Raw genomic sequence first — 18194 nt, 5'->3', positions numbered from 1 at the left:
GCGTTATCAATCAGCTTTATTGGGAGCCTCCACCCCCGCCTCACGCGGGGAGGCCCCGAGGCCCAGCCCCAGGAGGGGCAGAGGAGTCCTGGCCCCACACCCGAGCTGGTCCCTGGAGCAGCTGGGGAACGGGGGCAGGCCCGGGGCGGCCCCGCTAGCGGCCCGAGGCCGGCTCTGGCCCGTAGCCCTCTGTTTTCATGTCGTTCAGGCCCAGCTCTTCGTTCTGCTCGAAGGAGCGCTCGTAGCGCTGCACGCGCAGCTCCGGGTCCTCCTCCGGGGCGTACACGTTCTGTGGGACGGGGCAGAGCTCCTGCACCCCCCTGCGCCTGCGGGCTCGGGCACCGGCACCCACAGAGCCAGCGGGGCTTCCTGCTGGTGCCAGGGCTCTGATGGGAGCCCCACTGCCAACACGTGCCAGGGAAATAAACCCCCCCCGACTGCTCAGGGAGCTCAGCCCGAGGGCCCGGGGCTGTACCTGAAGGTAACTGTTGCCTGCAGGGTCATCCATGATGAAGTGAGCCTGGGCCTTCCCCTCTATGATCTGCAGGAACAGAGCATGTACCATCAAGGCTCTTCCCAGTCCTTCAGCACTGCCGGCGCCAGGGCAGAGCGCGGAAAATCCGGAGCGAACTCACGTCCTGCAGCCTCCCAATGAACTCCTGCAGCTTCCCTGTCCTGCTGGGCGTGGAGCTGTCCCCCAGCGTGAAGGGGTTCTTCTCCACCTGCAGGGGCAGGTGAGGCAGCTGTGAGGCAGCCAGCCCCTCCAGCGGGGACGGGGAGGGGGCTGAGCCCCCCGGGCCGGCCCAGGAGCGCTCACCAGCTCACGAATGTCCTTCAGCAGCCCCTCCAGCGTGGTGAACTTCCCCCCCAGCGCTCCCATGCCCAGCTCGAACTCCAGCTCGGGGATCTCCACGCTGCACGTCTCTGACTGCAAAGGCGAGCCCCCCCGTGAGCCCACGCAGGGAGGGCTGGGCCCCTGGACCCCCCACGCCCCTCAGGAGGACAGGACAGGGCAGGTATCCCTGGCGCTGCACCTTCAGGATGTCCCGGGTCATGTCCGAAGGGTCCGTAATCCTGAGGGTGATCCTGGTGCCTTGCGGCTCGATGGCTCCTCCGGACTTCACCTGGGAACGGCCGCGGTGAGCTCCCAGCCCGCTCACACCCCGGCCTTAACAGGGCTCCTCCCAGCAGCCCAGAGGCCACTCCAGACCTGGGACAGTGGCCTCACCTCCCAGCACAGAACAGCTCCTGGCAATGCCCCCAGAGGCGGTTTCCCTCCCCAGCAGCCCCCTGGGAAGCAGAGCTCAGGGACAAAGGCACAGAACAGCACTCCCTGCCCCACTGCCCTGTGCCCAGCTCACCTCGTTGGTCCTGTGCCCACAGGAGTCACAGTTGGTGGCCATGATGATCACTTCCTTGAAGTGTGGGATTTCTGGAGCGGGGAGTCAAGGCAAACGTCAAAGCAGCAGCCGGGGGATGGCAGGACCCCGCTGGGGAGTTGTGAGCAGCCCTGAGACAGCCCTGCACCCCAACAGGCCCCACCTGAGAGCTGCTGCAGGCCCGTGGTGCAGCAGGGAGAGCGCAGGCCCCGCAGTGCCCCCAGCCCGTGCCCAGCCTCCAAGGATACGCACTAACTTCATGTTGGTGCTGGCCGGGGCGTTGCACTCGGGGCAGTTGGTGTTGAACTGCAGCACCTGGCGGGGAAAAGGGGCGGCCACAGTGTCCCAGGAGCCCAGGGCAGCTGGCCCGGGGGTCCCCGAGCTCTGCAGCAGCACCCACCTCGTCCCTCAGGTCCTCGGCAGCGTCCGGCGGCCTGGCGTCGCCCTCCTCTCCCTGCAAGGGCGGCGTTAACTCCTGCTCCCTGCTCTGGGGGCCCCGCGGAGCAGGGGCTGTCCCACCCACCTCCAGGCCCAGCAGGGCACACTGCTGGGGGCTCCTCCTGTAGTGAGTGACCACCAGGGCCTCGTCCCTCCGCGGCGCCTGCGGGTTCTCCACGAAGCTGTTCCCGGAGGGATCATCCAGGACCTGCAGGACAAGGGGGCCTGAGGGAGCCGTCCTGCAGCCCTCACCCAGCCAGGGCTGCCCTTCTGGGAGCACTCACAAAGGTGAAGGGGGAGTTGACTTCCTTCAGCTGCCTCAGTTTACCAATGAACTCGTCTATTTTCCTTGCCACCTCCTCGTCCCTCGCCTGGAAGAGGACACGGACTCACAGAATCCTTCAAAGCGGAAAAGACCCCCAAGGTGGGGTTCAGCTGCTGCAGGGGCAGCCCGGAGCTGCTGCCAAAGGTGACCGTGGCACAAAGCAGGGCCCCAGAGCCCTCCCCAGCAGCCCTGTGTGGCTCCAGCGGGCCGGGGATGGACATCCCAGGCATTTCCCATCCCCGAGGGGTTTGCTTGGCAGCCCCTTACCCTGCGGGCGGGCTGGTCCTGCTCCAGGCCTGCCACAGCTCTGTCAATGATCCCCTCGATGGTGGTGAGCACTGGGCGAGGCAGGACACAGAGCTGAGGACACCCCTGACACACCCCGGGGTGCCCGGGAGCCCCCCAGGAGCTGCTCCCTCCACCCACCTCCCTTCTGGCTGAAGGCAGGGATCTCAAAGTCCAGCTCTGGAATTCGGGCTGAGGCACACTCGGTCTTCACCACCTCCCTGTTCATGTCCTGCAGGGACACGCAGGCAGGGAGCAGGCTGAGGATCCCTGGGGTGCAGGGGGGTCGCAGCGAGGGCAGCCCCCAGCCCCCGGCCCCGGCCCGGCACAGGGCGGGGCGCTGCCCACCTGCCGGGAGCTGACGGCCAGGGTGTAGCGCACGCCCTGCTCCTGGATCCTGCCCGCTGCCTGGATCTCCGTGTTGGACCAGGAGCAGCTGGGGCACGAGAAGGAGCTGACGATGATCTCTTTGAAGAAGGGGATCCTGGTGAGCAGGAGCCGCGTCACTCCCTGCGGCAGCGAGGGGCTCGTGGGAACCCGGGTCGCGGGGCGTGCCCGGGGCCCTGACAGCGCCTCGGGCACGGGCGGCTCCGTGCCCCGGCCCTGCTGCCCCCCAAACCTCCCCGCAGCCCCGGGAGCACCGGGACCCGCCCTCCCGACCCCAGCGGTGCCCCCTGCTCCGAGAGCAGCTGCGGCCGCGGCAGCTCCTTCCTCGCCCGTGGCCCATCGCCCCCACGGGCCCCGCCCGCTCCTCCCCACGGCCACCGGAGACCCCTGAGGCCGGCCGCCACAGCTGCGCGTCCCCTGCCCCCCAGAGAGCCCTGTACCGCCCCGGCCCGCTCTGCCCCCCGCCCCCGCAGGCCGCCGCTGCCCGGCCCCCCGGGGCCCCTCACGTTGCGGAAGCAATTCATGCACAGGGACTCGATCTCTGCCGGCTGCTGCTCGCCGTCCTCGGCGCTGAGGGGCCGGAACAGAGACCCGCCGGGCGCGGCCGCCGCCTCCACGGCCCCCAGCGCCGACATGATGGCCGCGGTCACGTGGCGGCGCGGGGCGATGACGCACGGGTCACGCGGCTCGGGGCGGGTCATGTGACGCGCGCGGGCCGCGATGGCGGCGCCTTTATTCGCGTTCAGCCCCGGAGCCGCCCCGGGCCCTCCCCGGGGCCCTCCCCGCGGCCCTCCCCGCCCCGCTCGCTCAGGCTCAGCGCCAGGTCCCGCCACAGCGCGTCCAGCCGGGCGCGCAGGTCCTCCACGGGCGGCGGCGGCGCGTCCGGCGGCCCCTCGGGCGGCTCCGCGCGGGCGCTGAGCTTCAGCCGCATCTCCTCCGTCTCCTGGTCCAGCGCCCGGGCGAAGGCCTGGATCTGCGCGTACGTGTCCCGCCGGAACTCCTCCACGCGCCGCTGCACCTCCCGCGCCAGCGCCTCCCGGGAGCGGCCCGGGGGCGCCGCGGGGCCCCCGAGGCTGCCGGGGTACAGGCTCAGCTTCGCCTTCAGCTGCTCCAGGTTCCTCTGGATCTGCTGGTGCAGGTCCCGCGCGTTGCGGGTCAGCTTGGCGGACAGCTCCTGGATGTGCCGGTTGAGCTGCTCGGGGCTGGCGCGGGCGTGCGGGGCCACGCTGCGGTGCAGCTCCTCCACGTTGCGGTGGATCTCGGTCAGCAGCCGCTCCGTGTACGGGTGGAAGATGTCCTTCACCTGCTCCGTGTGGAAGGCGATCTTGTCGGCGTAGTGGGCCACGAAGCGCTGCAGCTCGTCGGCGCCGTCCAGGAGCTGCGCCGCCACCTCCCGGCTGGGCACCAGGTGCCGCCGCAGCTCCCGGGCCCGCAGGGACACCTGCTCCAGGAGCTCCTCCGTGAACGGCTGCAGCTGCTGCCGGAGCTCGTCCAGCTGCTTCCCGACCTGCTGGTGCGCCTCGTCCACGTACGGGGACAGCTTCAGGCGGAGCCCGTCGAGCTCCCTGCGGATGGCCTTGCGCAGGCTGGCCGAGTCCTCGTAGAGCCGGGGCCGCGGGCCCCTGCTCAGCGGCGACAGCTTCTCCAGGAAGCCCCCCACGTAGCTGACCCCGTCCCGAATGCTTTCCTTCAGGCTCCTGCACGGGACAGTCCCCGGGAGCCCCGAGTGGCCGCGGCCCCTCTGTGCCCCGCACGCCCCAGTAAACGCCGCCACCCCCGCGGGGAGGGCCCGGCTGCCCCCAGGGAGGGAAGAGCCGGGCCCGTCTGCGCCCGAGGGGACCCGCGGGCGGCACTCACGCCATGTCCCTGCCCAGCTTGCTCTGGCCGCGCTCCAGGCTGTCCTTGTCGCCGGTCAGCTGGCTCAGGTACTCCCAGAGCCCGCCCTGCGCCGCCTTGGCCGGGGACACTGCGGGCGGGAGCGGGGCTTGTGCTGCTGCCCGGCCGGAGCCGCCGGGCCCGCAGCCGGCCAGCAGCGAGAGGAGCAGCGCAGCCTTCAGCAGCATGGTCGGGCTGCGGGAGAGTGGAGAGGAGCCGTCCGAGTGCTCTCGGGGGGGCGGTGCCTGCGCTGCACGCCCCCTCGCTGCTCCCCGCGAGGACCTCGCCCCTGGGGTCCCGCAGCTCCCCTAAGAACACCTGGGGTTCCCCGAAACACCCGGGCTCCCCCGCAGCCCTGCTGCTGTGCGCCTGGAGTCACAGGCAGCAGTTAAAGCCCCCCGCCCCTCACCTGGCTCCGGTCGCCTCCCGTGTCCCTCCCGCCCGGAGGCGGCCGGTGGCCGCCCTTATATCGGCTCGGGGGGGCGGCCGAGGAGCGGCGATAAGGCGGCTTTGGTGCGGGAAGGCTTTTTGGACCTCACTCCGTGTAAACACAACGTGGAGGTCCGGGGAGGTGACCTGGGGGCCGGTCAATGATCCCCGCTGCCCCCCGGGCGCGGGGGACGGCGCTGGCCCTGGCCCGCCGCCCATCTCCGCATCCCGGAGGGAGCGCTGCATGGAGCTGCCGGGGCGGCGGGATGGGGATGGGCACGGGGACACCGCTGCAGCTCCTGTCGGGACGGAAAGGGAGCCTGGAGCCCCGCGGTGGGCGCGGGAGGGCGAGCCCGGCTCCGGCTGTGCGGGTCGGGCTCACACCTTCCCCTTCCGCGGCTGCGCTCCCGCCGGCCGCCCGGCCCGCCGCGCGTGTGCCCTTTGCTTGGCGCGCTGGTTCTTCCCGGGAATAAACCCGGGCACGCCGCGGCGCGGGCGAAGTCCAGCGCTCCCGGGGTGAAACGCCGAGCAGTCGCCAGCGCTGCCCCGGCACCAAAGTCCGCGCGGCTCCCTCGCCCGGGCCCGCACGTGAGGTCGCTCCGGGCAGCGCTGGCCGAGCCTCGGCTCGTCCCGTCCGTCGCAGCCCGGGCTCCTGGCGGCAGAGCGCCTCGGTCTCTTTGCCCCTCGGTGCCCCAGCCCCGCTGCGCTGCGCGGACGAGGCGTCTGTCACCCACCCAGAGACCCCGCCCCGCCTGGCAGCCGCTGCCCCGCCGCGGGGGCGATGTTTGGCCGCTCCCCGGGGCTCTGCCCCTCTGCGGCCACCTGGGTGCCCCCAGCCGTGATGAGGGGACAGCGCGGCCCCGGCCCGGTGCTGGCCCATGGGCTCACCTGGCTGCCGCCATCGCCAGCCACCACAGAGACCTCCCACGCACCTGACCCCACCTCTGCTCCCTCTCCCTGATGCCCCAGAGCCCGAATTCGGGGTGATGCTCCCCCTTCAGAGCAGCTGAGGGTGCCCCAGGTGTCCCATCCCGGGGTAGGATGGACAGCGGGATGCTGTGGGAAGGAAGGACACGGACCAGCACGTGCATCACAAGGAGATTTATTTCTACCACTGGAAGTGGCCAGGAACGCTTGGAATGTGTGGGGATGGCCGGGCGGGGTGGCTTAATTCTGCGGGGGTGGGACGGTGCTGAGGAAAGCAGCCACCTTCTCCCGCACCTCCTTCTCCAGCAGCTCCAGGTGGTCCTCCACGCCGGCAGCGCCCGAATCCAGCTTGCCGCGCATCTCCTCCAGCCGCTGCACCAGCTGCTTCCCGAAGGTCTCTCCGAAGGGAGCCGCCTGCTGCCGGAAGGTCTCCAGCGTCTGCCCCACGCGCTGCTCCAGCTGCTGGGCCAGGGGCGCCAGGCGCTGCCGCAGGCCCTCGGCGTCTCCGCTCGCCGCCTCGCGCAGCTCCCGGGCCAGCGGGCTCAGCTGGGCGCGCAGCTCCTCGGAGCTGGCGGCCAGGCGGGCACGCAGCTCCTCGGCCGCCCGCTCCATCTGCACGGTCAGGCTCTCCAGCTGCCGGTTGAGGCCGTCCTGCACCTCCTGGGCGTAGGGGCTGAGCCCGCGCCGCAGCTCGGCCACGCTCTGCTCCACCTGCGCCTTCAGCTCGTCCGCCATGGGCGACAGCCGCTGCTTGACGCTCTCCACGCCGCTGTCGATCTGCTGCTGCAGCCGGTCAGCGTAGGGGCTCAGGGAGGCCTGGACGCTCTCGGCGTTGTCCTGCAGCCGCTCCCGCAGCTCGGCCGCGTAGGGCTCCAGCGCCCGCTTCAGCTCCCCGGCGCTGCGGTCCACCTGGGAGCGCAGCTCCTCGGCGTACGGGCTCATCTTGGCCTGCAGCTGCCGGATGTTGGTGCCGATCTGCTGGTGCACCTCGTCGGCGTAGGGCGCCAGCTTGGCCTGCAGCTCCTGCAGCTCCCGCCGGATCTGCTCCTTCAGCCGCTGCGAGTCCTGCGCCAGCCGCGCCTGCAGCTCGGTGGCAAAGGGCACCAGGCGCTCCTGCAGGTCCTCGGCGTAGGCGCTGACGCTCTGCAGGTTGCCCTTCAGCAGGGTGCTGGGGAGAGGGGACACGTCAGGGCCTGTGTGCCCGCACCCCCGGGCCCTGCCTGGCCCCCCCGGCACCGCGGCTGGGCTCACTTGAGCTGCTTGCTGATCTCGGTCTGCTGCAGCTGGTCCACCGTGTCCTTGGCATTGCTGCCCAGCTCCGTGAAGTACTTCCAGATCACGCTGGCCACCTCGTCAGGGTTCACATCGGCCCGTGAGCCTGCAGGGGGTGCTGGGGTCAGCGCTCGCACGGTCCCGTTCCCCAGGGACAGCGGGGACGTTCCCATCGCCGCCCCGGGGCAGCGCCGCCCCGCTGGCGCCCGGGACCCTCGCGCCACCTCACCTGAGATCGCAAGGAGAACCAGGACAAGGGCGGCCGCCTTGGGCGCCATCCTGAGCGCTGGGGACTCCTGCGGGAGCACAGAGAGAGGTGAAGGAAGCCCCAGGGACCAGCAGCCCCCCAGCGCCCTGCCAGAGGCCATGGAGACCCGGGCTCCCTCCTGGCTCCCCCCAGCCCCTGCAGCTGCTCACCTGTGCTGCCAGTGCCGCGGTACCTGCAGAGCCGGCAGCTCCCAGCACTATTTATGCAGCCCGAGCGCTCCTGCACCTTCCACGCAGGCTGTGACACAGCACGGGCTTGGACTTTAGCACGGTCACAACGTGGAGGCACCTGACACCACCCAGAGCCCTGACATCACCCGCGGCCCCGCCAGCCTCCAGGGGGGTGACAGGGACAGACGGGGTGGGGGTACGCAGGACACACCGGGCCCCTCCTGGGGACGGGGACTCGGGCTGTGGGGACACCTCTGTTATGTGTATTTTGAATAATTCGTGCATATGAGAAATAGACATATGAAATATGTTATATTAGAAATATTCCTGTAAGTTCTCCTAAGCACTCATTCCGGGGAGGGGAAGGTCGCTTCCCACATTTCGAAGCCGCAGCTGGCAGCAGGGAGAAAAGGACCTAATTTGCAAGCGAATAAACGAGGCTCGCAAGGAGATGGGTGCTTCTCCGAGGTGATCCGAGGAATACCCAGATGACGAATGCTCGATAAATAACTCAGACTGAGATAGCCAGAGCCATCAGGAAGACGCATCTCAATGCCAAATTCCAGTAACTCCCTGATGATCCCCGGGCTCGGCACTGACCTTTTTCGATTGTGGCTATCTCGGACCGAATCTCGGTCGCGAAATAAAAATCTATTTTAGTAATTATTAAATTCGGCTTGATCATTTTTACCTGTAACACCTCAGTGCTCTGTCAGTGCTGGCAGGGCAGCACCTGGGATGTGTGGTTGTGGGGTGGGAGGCAGTGCGACAGGACACGGGGGCTGGGGATGCTGCGGGGACCTCCCAGCTCTGCCACCCGCTGGGCTGGGCTGGGCAGCGGGGCAGGACACGGGCTCGGGGGCAGGACACGGGCTCAGGGGGACACACGAGGCTGTGCACAGGCAGGATGGCATCGCTCCTTCCCAGTCCAGGCTCCTGGAGGAAGCCCTGGCACAGGAAGAGGCCAGGACACTGCAGGGCGCTGCAGCCACACGGTGCCTGGGAATGCAGCTGGGACCCCTGCGTGTCCCCGGCCGTGGGCATCGGGCTCTCGGCGCACACCCGGGGGGCAGCCCCCGGCCCAGCCCACCCCCGCCCCGGAGACAGCGGAGCCGCGACGATGTGTCACTGCGGGCAAAGGGCACGGCGGGCAGGGGCAGGGACCAGCCAGGCAGTGGCAGTGACAAGGTCCGAAGAGCCTCGCGGTGCCCGAGGGCGTCGTGCCCGGGGACAGGGCCGCTGGATGTCACCCTTGTGCCGTGCGTGCCCAGGGCTGTGCCCTCCGCGGGCACCGGGCTGGCTGCGCCCACGCGTGTGCCCACGGCCACGCTTGCACAGCTCTGTGCGCACACGCGCAGACACGCGGGGCCCCAGCAGGCTCCGTCCCCGCGGGATTTCCCAACTCCTGGCTGGGCGCAGCGCCCCTGCAGCCCCCCCGCGCCCTGCCCTGACCTTTGCACGAATCCCCCAGGGCGGCGGTCGGGAGGGTATAAAGAGGGAGCCCGGGGCTGCCCCCGCGTCACAGAGCCCGGCACAGGTGAGTGGGGACATCCCTGGCGAGGGTTGTGCTGGGAAGGGGACGGGCACGGGACCCCCGTGCCCCCCCTGCCGCCCCACATCGTGCGCTCTGCTCTCTCCCCAGCCATGAAGGCGGCGCTGCTGTTCCTGCTCGCCTGCACGGCCGTCCTGGCGGTGGGAGCAAGTAAGGGCCCGGGGGCTGCGCAGGAGGAGGGCTCGGGGCTCAGGGTGCTGGGGGCACACACGGGGGGGCACAGCCGCGGGACCCCGTGCCCCCAGTCCCACCAGGCTCGTGCTTGCAGGGGCCGACTCACCCGAGGAGCCGAAGGCGCTGGTGCAGAAGGTGCAGGAGCTGGCCCAGAAAGCCACGGCAATGGCCAAGGACGCCTTCAGCAGGGTGCGGGAGTCGGAGGCGGCTCAGCAGGCCAGGTGCTCCCGAACCCCGCCAGCCCCATCCCCGTCCCCATCCCTGTCCCCGTCCCGGTCCCTGTCCCCCCGGTGCCGGCGGGGAGCCCGGCCAGGGCCCCGCGCTGACCCCCTGCCCTCCCCTCCCCTGCAGGCAGTGGCTGTCGGACAACGCGGAGCTGGCGAAGCAGAGGCTGGCGTGGCTCAAGGAGCAGCTGGCGGAGCTCTTGAAGAAGACTCCGGCCGCGTAGCCTCGCCAGGGGCTGCCCGGGGTCTGTCGGGGCTGGGGACCCCCCGGCTCCCACCCGCTGTCGTGGTGCTCTCAATAAAGCGGGGCTGACGCAAACGCTGTGGTGCCATCACTGGGGGCTGGCGAGGAGGAGTGTGACCCGCAGGGGAAGGGGGGCTGGCACAGACACGAGCAATGGGGTGCACACGGCCGTGTCGGGGTGCTCAGGGTGACAGCAGCCGGGTGCTTGCTTCCAAAAACTCCTGCAAATTCAGTGCCACCATACCTCAGCGCCCTGTGTGGGGCTGAGTGCAGCTGCACCTTGTGCAGAGCTGGACTCAGTACTGGGCGAGCCCAGGGCACCCCTCACCAGCCCCCTTGTCTCCCCACTCCCTCTGGGTCCCCCAGTACCCCCAGCTCAGAGCACCCCTTGCCCCCTCCAGCATCCACTGCAAAGACTGAGCGAGCTCCAATAACTTAAGTCAAGTTTATTTCTCAAAAGGGAGGCAAAGCTGAGAGCGACGCCGGGTTGGGGATGCAATTCTAGGGGAAGAGGGGGGTCTCCGGGGAGGACACCCTAGGCCTGGGCTGGCCCGGGGCTCCTGCAGCCTGTCCCCAGAGCCCCCTGAGGAGAAGTGCCCGGGGCAGGGCAGGGAGCACCCGGGGCGGCTGCGGAGCGGGGCTGGGGTCAGTCCCTGGCGGCGCCGGCCGGCAGCTCAGGCCACGGTCTTCTGGAGCTCCTCCAGCAAGCTGAGGAAACGGGCCTTGAGGGTCTCGGTGTAGGGGGTGAGGCGCTCCTTGAAGTCCTGCACCAGGGGCGTCATCTTCTCCCGCAGGTTGCTGAGCTGCTCCACCACCTTGGCCTGGTATTCAGCGGCCTGGGGGATGCCCTTCTCCCGGATCTCCTCCAGCTTCTGGCTCAGCTTCTGCCGCAGCTCATCGCTGAAGGGGGCCACGTTCTTGCGCAGCTCCTCGACGTGCCCGCGCAGACGGTCCCGCGCCTCCTCGGCCACCGGGGTCAGCTTCTGCTGCAGCAGCTCCACCTTCTGCTTGCTGAGCTCCTTCAGCTCCTGGGCGAGGGGTGCCAGGCGCTGGCGGTACTGCTCCAGATCCTCCGTCCACTTGGCAGAGAACTGGTCCAGGAAGGGCTTGATCTTCTCCTTCACCTCCTCCAGGTCCTTGGTCAGCTCCTGGCGCAGGGACTCGGTGTCTTTCAGCCACATCTCCCGCACCTCTTTGTAGTAGGGGGCCACGTCCTCTCTCAGCTTGGCGGCGGCTGCGCCCAGCGTGTCGAGGTTCTCGCCCAGCTTCAGGCTGCGGGACGGGAGGGAGGTCACGCTCGGTGCCCGGGGCCCCCCGCCAGCCCCCCCGCCACACACCTCCCACTTACTCCAGCTGTTTGCCCACGGTGGAGGCCTCGAACTGGGCAATGGCTTCCTTGCCGCTGGCCTTCACTGTCTCCAGGTACACATCGAGCATGTCCTTGAGGCGATCCAGGGGTGCCTGGGGCTCATCGTGCTGCCAGAAGGAGCGGGCCTGGGTGCCTGCGGGGAGCGCCGGATTTGCTCAGGACACGCCGCTCGGGGAGGGCTCCAGCCCTGCCGGGGTCCTGCCCGGCTCGGGAGGAACCAGGGAGCCCCTTGGCTGCAGCCCGACTCGCAAAGCGCTTCGGAAACCGGCGGCTTCCAGCAGCGCTCGCGTCGGGCTCGGCCGCCCCATCCCGCCCGTGCTGCTCCGTCCCGCGGGGCTCCAGCCTCGTCCGGACCTACCCGTCAGGCAGAGCAGGGCGAGGGTCAACACCACGGCTCTCATCTTCGCGCTGGACCTGCGGGCAGAGCAAGAGAGTTGGGCGCGGGGAGCCGCGGCAAAGCCAACCCCGGCTCGAGGGGCTGAGCCCCCAGCCCGGCTCGAGGGGTCCCCGCCGGGGCGGCGGGCGAGGGGCACCGCTCTGTCCCTGCGGCTCCTGCGGAGCAGCCCGGCCTCTTACCAGCTCTCTCTACCGCTGCTGCTCGTCCCGTCTGAGCGGCCGGGGCTCCGCCGCCGCTATTTATGCCGGAGGGGCAGTTCCGCGGAGATAAGCCAGCGCGGCGGCCCCGGGACGCGCTCCCGGCGGGCGATGTGGCGCGCAGGGTTCAAGGATCGCGCAGCATCGCCGAGGAGCGCGGGCTTGGCAGGGGCGGCGAGCAAACAGGAGCTCCCCGCGGGACGCGCCTCGCCGGCCAAGGAGCTGTTTACGCTCCCGGTGACCCAGATTCCCGCTGGCCCTGCGGCCTTGCCGGGGCCCCTCGCAGCCCCCAGGGATTGGCCGCCGGCCCGGGGACAAGGTTTATTCCCGCAGGGATTTGGCCTGCCGTACCCGGACCCCTCGCCTCGGCCGCGGGTCTGTGCCCCGTCCTTCGGGGGGCCGCTCACGTCACCCCCTTTTCCCGCTGCGTCCCCAGCTCAGAGGTCCCGGGAGCTGCGCCCCTGCCCGCCCTCGCCAGCCCTCGATGGGGACCCGGGCAAAGGCAAGGCTCAGCTCAGAGCAGGCACCAGCACTGGCACGGCCGCCCCGAAACCCCCGTCAGCCCGAGCCAACCTCAGGTGCTTCCCTGCCCCACCGTCACCAGTGTCCAGGGATGCACAGGAATCAAGCGCACAGGGCTGAGCCCGGCCTGGCAAGGGGAGAGAGGGGACAGGGAGAGACGGGCCATGGCCCCAGAGGGGCTGCAGGGGATGTGCGGGGCTGGCAATGCCAGGGGGAGCTGCTACAGAGCAATGATGCTCCTGTTTCTGGGTGGCACCGGCTCCCTGCAGCCCCAGCCCGTGCCAGCCCGCTGGGCACCTCAAGAGCATCGCACGGGAACTGCCGCCGCAGGTGCTGCAGGCACAGGCACAGCTCCCTGCGCCTCCCAGAGTCTACCCACAGCTGGAACAGCCCCAGTGCAGCAGATGCCCGGCGGGCTCTGATCTGCAGCACTGCCGGTCCCCACACGGGCACAGTGAGCCGGGCTCCGCCGGGCCCCGGCTGCAGGGGGGCTGCGAGAGCCGGGGGGGCTTCGGGAAACCCAGCCAGGGGGCTGCTGGAGCCCGGGGCAAGAGATGGACTGGGGACACAGCAGCTGCCGCCCCTTGAACTTTGGTGTTGAGCAACAAGGCAAACAAGAGCCCAGGGAAGATCATAATCATGGTTTTATTTGTTATGATCCCACTGTCCAACTAATTGACTAGTTGCAAGTGACCCACAAAAAATGGACTGAAGATTTACTGAAACTTTTTTTTTTCCTGTTCGTTTTTAGTCCAACATAAATGAGGAAGAAAAAAAAATACTTCTGACATTTCCAAAAAACAGAAATAATAGCAAAGTATATTAATATACATTCAACATATACTGCGCGTATTGATTACTACAATACAAAGCCATGATAAAAAAAGTGTGATACTGCGGATGGCACGGTGACGCGGCCCTGCGGGGCAGCTGCTGCTGGGGGGGGCCCGGCGACTCTCCCAGGATACAGTGTCATGTAAACAAAAGGAAAATGAACCAAAGGGACAGAGCAAAAGGCTTGCAGCCCTCCCGCTCCATGCGGCGGGCTCCCCCAGCCCGGAGGCGCCGGGAGAGGGCTGTGGAGCTTCCCCTCCTCTCTGATTCTCGGGATCGCAGAGCTGTCAGCGTCCTTCTCCCGGAGAAGGGGAGGCCGGGAAGAGGCACGGGGTAAGGATAGCAAAGTCACCTCTGCCGTGCTGGTTTCACACTTCCTTCTGTGCGAAGTCAGGAGGGCTGGGTCGATGTTTCCTTTAGTTTTAAAAAATATTCCGGAACAAATGTCAGAAAGAAGGATGTGAGCTGGAGCTTGTCAAGTCCCAAAGGCAAGGGTGACACCACGTGCTCCTGAGCCCCAGCGGGATGGGGGGCTCCCGCTCTATCCACCACGGAAAGGATGGAAAAGGGACAAAGAAGAGACCTCTGCACGTCCCGACTGTATAAGGAGAATTACCACTGTCGCCACTGGCACGAGAGAAAACCAGTCACAAGTACAATGTCATTAAAAGAAATAAAATACTTTGAACAAAAGGTGCAAGTCACAATTCATATAGAACAGAATCTAGTTAAAAATTTCTCTCAAACAGAAATTCCTTTTGCCTTTTATTAATAACAATAATAATAAAACAACATTTACCAAAAAAAAAACAATTCCTACGTGATCAGGAGGAAAAGCGAAGGAAACAAAGAAAAATCCGTCTGCCCTATATTAGCCAGGAAAAGAAAAAACCCCAAGTCGTGGCAGATTTGGAAAGAAAAGGGGAGGGAGGGCAGGGCAGGGGTGATCCTGTCAGCACCCCAACACACGAGAGGGAACAGAGCAGACAGAGGTGAGACAAGAAGTGGATTGCACCGGGGTGGGGAGGGCCCGCCAGCGCTGCCAGGCCCGGACCCCCAGGGCAGAGGGACAGAGTGGAAGGAGAGCGTGGCCTCCATCCAGGAGCAGCTCCAGCCCCCTTGGACCTGCTCAGGGCAGGCTCCAGGGACGCTCAGCCCGGCGCGGGGCCCCGGGCAGGGCCAGCCCCCAGAGCAGCCCCGGTGCCGAGGCCGATCCTCCGTGTGGGGCACAGGGCTCTGGGTGCAGCTGGAGTTTCAGGCAAGTGTGGCAGAAATTAAAGAACCCGAAGGAACGACACACTGGATGAAGTGAGGATGAGGAGAGGGGCCATGGTATTCCAGTTAGTCAGAAATACTACGGCAATTTGGCGCAATGCTGCTAGATACTGTTGGTTTAAAATGGACCTTTTCATTTCAGAGCTGTACACAAACCCTGCAAGAGAGAGAAAGACAGATGTTAGGGGACACCAGAATGGCACATCTCTTCCCACAGCCCTCCAGCATTCCCAGGCCATTCCTGACCCTGCCCCAGGAGAGAGACCCTGCCATGCAGAGGGGCCTGAGCGCAGCACAAGCCTGGAAGGAGGGATGCTGTCCCTAGGCAAAGGGGGCACAGCAAACAGCTTCAGCACAGGAGCTCCGAGCGGATGGTCCCACCCCCAGCACGGGAGCAATGAGCAGGGAAGGTGACCCCTGGGAGTGCAGCCCGAGGTGTGGTGTGGTGAAAGAAGGGCACACGGATACTCACTCCCTCCTGGTTACACCCCTGCCTGCTCCATCCCAAAGGGCACCTCCGGGTGCTTGTAGCTCAGCAGGACGTCCGTGATACACGTCGAGGGGTAGCAGGAGGTGTTGAGGTGCTGGCTGCCATCGCCCAGGTTCGCGTGCTCTTGACCTTCCAAACTCTCCCCGCATTCTGGAAGGGCAAAGAGGTGACTCAGCACCTGTGGCCGTGACTCAGCTCCCCGAGGAGCTCCCTGCCCCGCGGGCAGCCCCGGGCTCACCCTCGCCGTCCCTGTCGCGCAGCTGCTGACTGGCCATCAGCGACGACTGGCTGAGCACGGCGTCGGACATCCGAGCAGAGCTGAGGGCTTTTCCTGCCATCAAACTCATTCCAGGCAAGTTATCCAACTGCACCTGTGGAGATGGCACGGCACACTCAGGGGGAGCTCAGTATCCTGCTGTCCCCCATCTGCCCATGGACAGGGTGCCCAGGGAGCCTCTGCAAACCTTCAGCAAGGGTTTGGAAAGACAAGAACTGCAACAGGCACAGCTTGGGTGCAGCCTGTCCCTTCAACAGGAGGATGGACTGAATGGTCCAAATCCCTCTGAACTAACAGAATCACAGCATAGCTGGGGGTGGAAGGGAGATCAGGAGATCATCCAGCACAAAGCCCTGACAAGGCAGGGACACCTGGAGGAGGTGACAGAGAAACACGTCTGGGTGGTTTTCGGATGTCTCCAGAGAGGGAGACTCCAGGCCCTACCCTGGGCGGCTGTTCAGTGCTCTGCCACCCTCCATGGGAAGAAGTTCTTCCTAACGTTGAGGTGGAACTTGTTGTGTTTTAGTTTCTGGCCATCGCTCCTCGTCCTGTCACTGGGCACCACTGAGCCAAGTGAAGCTGACATTCTCATCTACAGCAGAAGGGAGCTGTAGCAAAGCACACATCAAGATTTGGGTAGGACACTTCCCACACCCCAAACCCCAGAGGGTGCAGAGCACTGAGGTCTGGGCTACCATGACCAGCTCCTTCACAGCAGTGCTGGACCCACGGCTGGGCTGGATGTGTCTGCAGAGCCCTGGGTGGCCACAGCCAGGCCAGGCTGTTCCAGAGGGGGGACCTGGGAGGCAAAGGCACCTACGTAGGCATCATCGCTGTTCTGGATGGTGTGATGTCTCTGCAGGGTGCGGGGCCGCGGGTGCTCGCTGGACGAGGGGCGCACGGGGTAGCCCAGGCCGTTGTGGTCGGGCACCTGCATGGCTTGGCCGGGGGAGCTCCTGTCCATGCAGTTCCCTACGATGGACTCTTGAGAGCCAGACAGGACAGAAAAAGGACAGGTTAGTACAAGGAACCCGCAGCCACTGTGCCACTGCAGAACTGAGATGTGATGCCACACACAAACGCTCCTTGCTGGCAGAGCAGGGACAGGACCTCCGGCTGCTCCAGTTAAGAGTGGTGCAGCACCACTGCCCCCAGCTGCACTCACACAGGCTTCTCCCTCCAGCTTCAACATCCCAAAAGATCCCAATGCTAGCTGCCTTCCATCAGGTCTACAAAAACAGCCTTAAGCTGGAGGCACTGGGGCAGGAGCACAGGAACCAGACCCTTTCCCACTTCTGCCTTCCCCTCGAGCCTGAGCTCGACCCCCACATCGTTACACAAGAGCTGGGGGAGCCTCCAACACGGGATGCTCCAGCAGGGCCCCTTGGCAATTGTAAGCAACATAATCCTGCTGGAAGAGCTGGCCAGGATCTTCACTTTTATCAGATGACTTCTCCCTGCCCCCCCCCAATCTGGCTGCGGGAGCACACGAGTGCTCTGCCTGGCAAAGTCCATCTGCACTGCAAGCTCTTGTGACTGAGGGCAAAGGCCACATTCCTATCAGGCAAAGCCTCTCATCAAGTACACGATGTTTTGGATAAAGTCCTGAGCCATGGAGGAGCCTGTCATCGGGGCTGAGCTCGCTGAGCGCGGACCCTGCCGAGCACAAACGCCTGCGAGCGCTGGGGAGCTGCCCCGAGGTGACACAGCTGAGGTACATCCCTCACAAAGCCAGAGCTTTCCCAGGGCTTTGGCCAGTGGGAAGTGATGTCCTGCTGTGCCGGGACGCTGCACAGCCCAGCTGGCACTGCAACTGCCCCAAAACTGCTCCCTGAAGGGATCTCATAGAATCTAGAACATCCCCACATGGTCCCACAAGGATCGTGCTTGCCCCTGCACAGAGCAGTCCCAAAATCTGTCCACAAATCTAGCAGAATTTAAGTGAGACCCCATCCCATGTGGTCTCCACAGGCAGCACATGGACAGAGCACGGCAGAGCATGGACAGCACAGCCAGCACACTGCTCCCCGTGCCCGTCCTCCATCAGGAATGTGGCATTCCTGCCGGAGCCCTGTCCCAGGGCAGTCAGAGATGCAGCCTCCCCCTTCCTTTGCACAACCGTGGGGTTACGTGCGGTTAACAGTCAGCTTTCCCGGCAAAGCGAGAAGGAAAACATGAGGTAACAGATGTTAGCGGATCAGTGCCACCCACACACTGCTTGGGATGCTGCTCCAACTGTGGGAACAGTGGTTGGGGCCAGCAGCCTGCTGCTCCAGCTCCACAAACAGCCCCGGCCCCAGTCCCTGTGCTGCGGGTGACGAGTTCCCTCAGCCTGGAAGAGCCAGGACCCAAAAACCAGCTGCTTCCCAATGCCAGCACTTCACCTCTGCAGATGCTGCTCTGGACCAAGGGACAGACACCCCGAACTCACACCCCCAGGCCTGCAGAGGAGAGCCTTTCATCCCCACATCCTTTGTGTCACCGTGGCATGTGACGCTGGCACCGCCAGCTCGGCTCCCTCCGCGCCGAGCCCAGGCAGGTTTCCCATGGGCAGCGCTCCCAGCCCCGGGACGGCCACGCTGGAGCAAAACTGGAGCAGGGCCGCTCACAGGCAGCTCAGTCACATCCCAAACAGATTTGGTGTGCTCTCAAGGTCCCCGGCTGCCATCCCTGGCAGATGCTCCACAGACATCCAGAGCTTTGTGATCAGCACTAGCACGCGCCCTTGGAAGCACAGACGCTCCCGAGCCACAGGGACACTGTGCTCTGCTCCAGGGAAAACACATCTGGGAGCTGAGGCAGGGAGGGAAGACACCCTCAAACTGCACCCCCATGACACAGTCTAGGGAAAAGAGTGGGAAAAGCCAGGGATGTAGGATTTGGT

General features: G+C 66.2%; 7 protein-coding genes across 11 annotated transcripts in view; 2 read left to right on the top strand and 5 right to left on the bottom strand.

The window, feature by feature from the left end:
* ZPR1 (ZPR1 zinc finger) overlaps window positions 1-3521 on the bottom strand; it is a 437500-nt gene extending 433979 nt beyond the window's left edge. The window contains exons 1-14 of the mRNA XM_068172137.1: window positions 3321-3521; window positions 2776-2937; window positions 2569-2659; window positions 2410-2480; window positions 2102-2188; window positions 1903-2025; window positions 1780-1833; window positions 1628-1694; window positions 1362-1432; window positions 1035-1124; window positions 818-928; window positions 636-722; window positions 476-541; window positions 131-289 (exon numbers count right to left, since the gene is read on the bottom strand). Coding sequence (XP_068028238.1) covers window positions 155-289; window positions 476-541; window positions 636-722; window positions 818-928; window positions 1035-1124; window positions 1362-1432; window positions 1628-1694; window positions 1780-1833; window positions 1903-2025; window positions 2102-2188; window positions 2410-2480; window positions 2569-2659; window positions 2776-2937; window positions 3321-3515 — 1410 coding nt within the window. The 5' untranslated portion in view covers window positions 3516-3521 and the 3' untranslated portion in view covers window positions 131-154. The remainder of the gene's footprint in view (window positions 1-130; window positions 290-475; window positions 542-635; window positions 723-817; window positions 929-1034; window positions 1125-1361; window positions 1433-1627; window positions 1695-1779; window positions 1834-1902; window positions 2026-2101; window positions 2189-2409; window positions 2481-2568; window positions 2660-2775; window positions 2938-3320) is intronic.
* Window positions 1-18194, top strand: part of SIDT2 (SID1 transmembrane family member 2) — a 207468-nt gene that overhangs the window by 108075 nt on the left and 81199 nt on the right. The gene's annotated exons all lie outside the window — the stretch shown is intronic.
* Window positions 3511-4962, bottom strand: APOA5 (apolipoprotein A5). The gene is made up of 2 exons (XM_068172143.1): window positions 4672-4962; window positions 3511-4511 (listed from the first exon to the last, which is right to left on the bottom strand). The coding sequence occupies exons 1-2, from the start codon at window positions 4875-4877 to the stop codon at window positions 3557-3559; spliced, it is 1161 nt and encodes a 386-aa protein (XP_068028244.1). The 5' UTR covers window positions 4878-4962; the 3' UTR covers window positions 3511-3556.
* APOA4 (apolipoprotein A4) lies at window positions 6205-7773 on the bottom strand. Of its 2 annotated transcripts, XM_068172145.1 has the most exons (5): window positions 7735-7773; window positions 7547-7613; window positions 7297-7423; window positions 6868-7213; window positions 6205-6768 (listed from the first exon to the last, which is right to left on the bottom strand). In XM_068172145.1, the coding sequence occupies exons 2-5, from the start codon at window positions 7593-7595 to the stop codon at window positions 6286-6288; spliced, it is 1005 nt and encodes a 334-aa protein (XP_068028246.1). In that variant the 5' UTR covers window positions 7596-7613; window positions 7735-7773; the 3' UTR covers window positions 6205-6285. The 2 variants fall into 2 exon arrangements, with proteins under 2 accessions (XP_068028246.1, XP_068028245.1); XM_068172144.1 differs by having other exon boundaries at window positions 6205-7213; window positions 7735-7766.
* Window positions 9313-10024, top strand: APOC3 (apolipoprotein C3). Its single transcript, XM_068172142.1, has 3 exons — window positions 9313-9457; window positions 9576-9702; window positions 9833-10024. Exons 1-3 carry the CDS (start codon window positions 9400-9402, stop codon window positions 9927-9929), a joined length of 282 nt encoding a protein of 93 aa, XP_068028243.1. The 5' UTR covers window positions 9313-9399; the 3' UTR covers window positions 9930-10024.
* APOA1 (apolipoprotein A1) lies at window positions 10376-12291 on the bottom strand. The gene is made up of 4 exons (XM_068172148.1): window positions 11895-12291; window positions 11677-11732; window positions 11298-11451; window positions 10376-11221 (listed from the first exon to the last, which is right to left on the bottom strand). The coding sequence occupies exons 2-4, from the start codon at window positions 11717-11719 to the stop codon at window positions 10624-10626; spliced, it is 795 nt and encodes a 264-aa protein (XP_068028249.1). The 5' UTR covers window positions 11720-11732; window positions 11895-12291; the 3' UTR covers window positions 10376-10623.
* SIK3 (SIK family kinase 3) overlaps window positions 13061-18194 on the bottom strand; it is a 69739-nt gene continuing 64605 nt past the window's right edge. For all 4 annotated transcript variants that reach the window (XM_068172088.1, XM_068172090.1, XM_068172089.1 and 1 more), the window contains 4 exons: window positions 16131-16294; window positions 15272-15404; window positions 15016-15183; window positions 13061-14700 (listed from right to left, as the gene is read on the bottom strand). In XM_068172088.1, coding sequence (XP_068028189.1) covers window positions 15026-15183; window positions 15272-15404; window positions 16131-16294 — 455 coding nt within the window. In that variant the 3' untranslated portion in view covers window positions 13061-14700; window positions 15016-15025. The remainder of the gene's footprint in view (window positions 14701-15015; window positions 15184-15271; window positions 15405-16130; window positions 16295-18194) is intronic.

Source organism: Anomalospiza imberbis, chromosome 24, assembly GCF_031753505.1.
Source record: "Anomalospiza imberbis isolate Cuckoo-Finch-1a 21T00152 chromosome 24, ASM3175350v1, whole genome shotgun sequence".
Taxonomy (NCBI): domain Eukaryota; kingdom Metazoa; phylum Chordata; class Aves; order Passeriformes; family Viduidae; genus Anomalospiza; species Anomalospiza imberbis.
The sequence above is the reverse complement of the archived record's forward strand: the minus strand, read 5'-3'. Positions and strand labels throughout refer to the sequence as shown.

Coding starts and splice junctions, on each gene's coding strand:
- APOA1 (XM_068172148.1), bottom strand. CDS start 11,719: ATGAGAGCCGTGGTGTTGACCCTCGCCCTGCTCTGCCTGACGG. Junction 11,452..11,676: donor CGCCCTGCTCTGCCTGACGG/GTAGGTCCGGAC, acceptor CGCTCCCCGCAG/GCACCCAGGCCCGCTCCTTC. Junction 11,222..11,297: donor ACCGTGGGCAAACAGCTGGA/GTAAGTGGGAGG, acceptor CCCGTCCCGCAG/CCTGAAGCTGGGCGAGAACC.
- APOA4 (XM_068172144.1), bottom strand. CDS start 7,595: ATGGCGCCCAAGGCGGCCGCCCTTGTCCTGGTTCTCCTTGCGATCTCA. Junction 7,424..7,546: donor GGTTCTCCTTGCGATCTCAG/GTGAGGTGGCGC, acceptor CACCCCCTGCAG/GCTCACGGGCCGATGTGAAC. Junction 7,214..7,296: donor GAGATCAGCAAGCAGCTCAA/GTGAGCCCAGCC, acceptor CCCTCTCCCCAG/CACCCTGCTGAAGGGCAACC.
- APOA5 (XM_068172143.1), bottom strand. CDS start 4,877: ATGCTGCTGAAGGCTGCGCTGCTCCTCTCGCTGCTGGCCGGCTGCGGG. Junction 4,512..4,671: donor AAGCTGGGCAGGGACATGGC/GTGAGTGCCGCC, acceptor TGTCCCGTGCAG/GAGCCTGAAGGAAAGCATTC.
- APOC3 (XM_068172142.1), top strand. CDS start 9,400: ATGAAGGCGGCGCTGCTGTTCCTGCTCGCCTGCACGGCCGTCCTGGCG. Junction 9,458..9,575: donor CGTCCTGGCGGTGGGAGCAA/GTAAGGGCCCGG, acceptor TCGTGCTTGCAG/GGGCCGACTCACCCGAGGAG. Junction 9,703..9,832: donor GAGGCGGCTCAGCAGGCCAG/GTGCTCCCGAAC, acceptor CCTCCCCTGCAG/GCAGTGGCTGTCGGACAACG.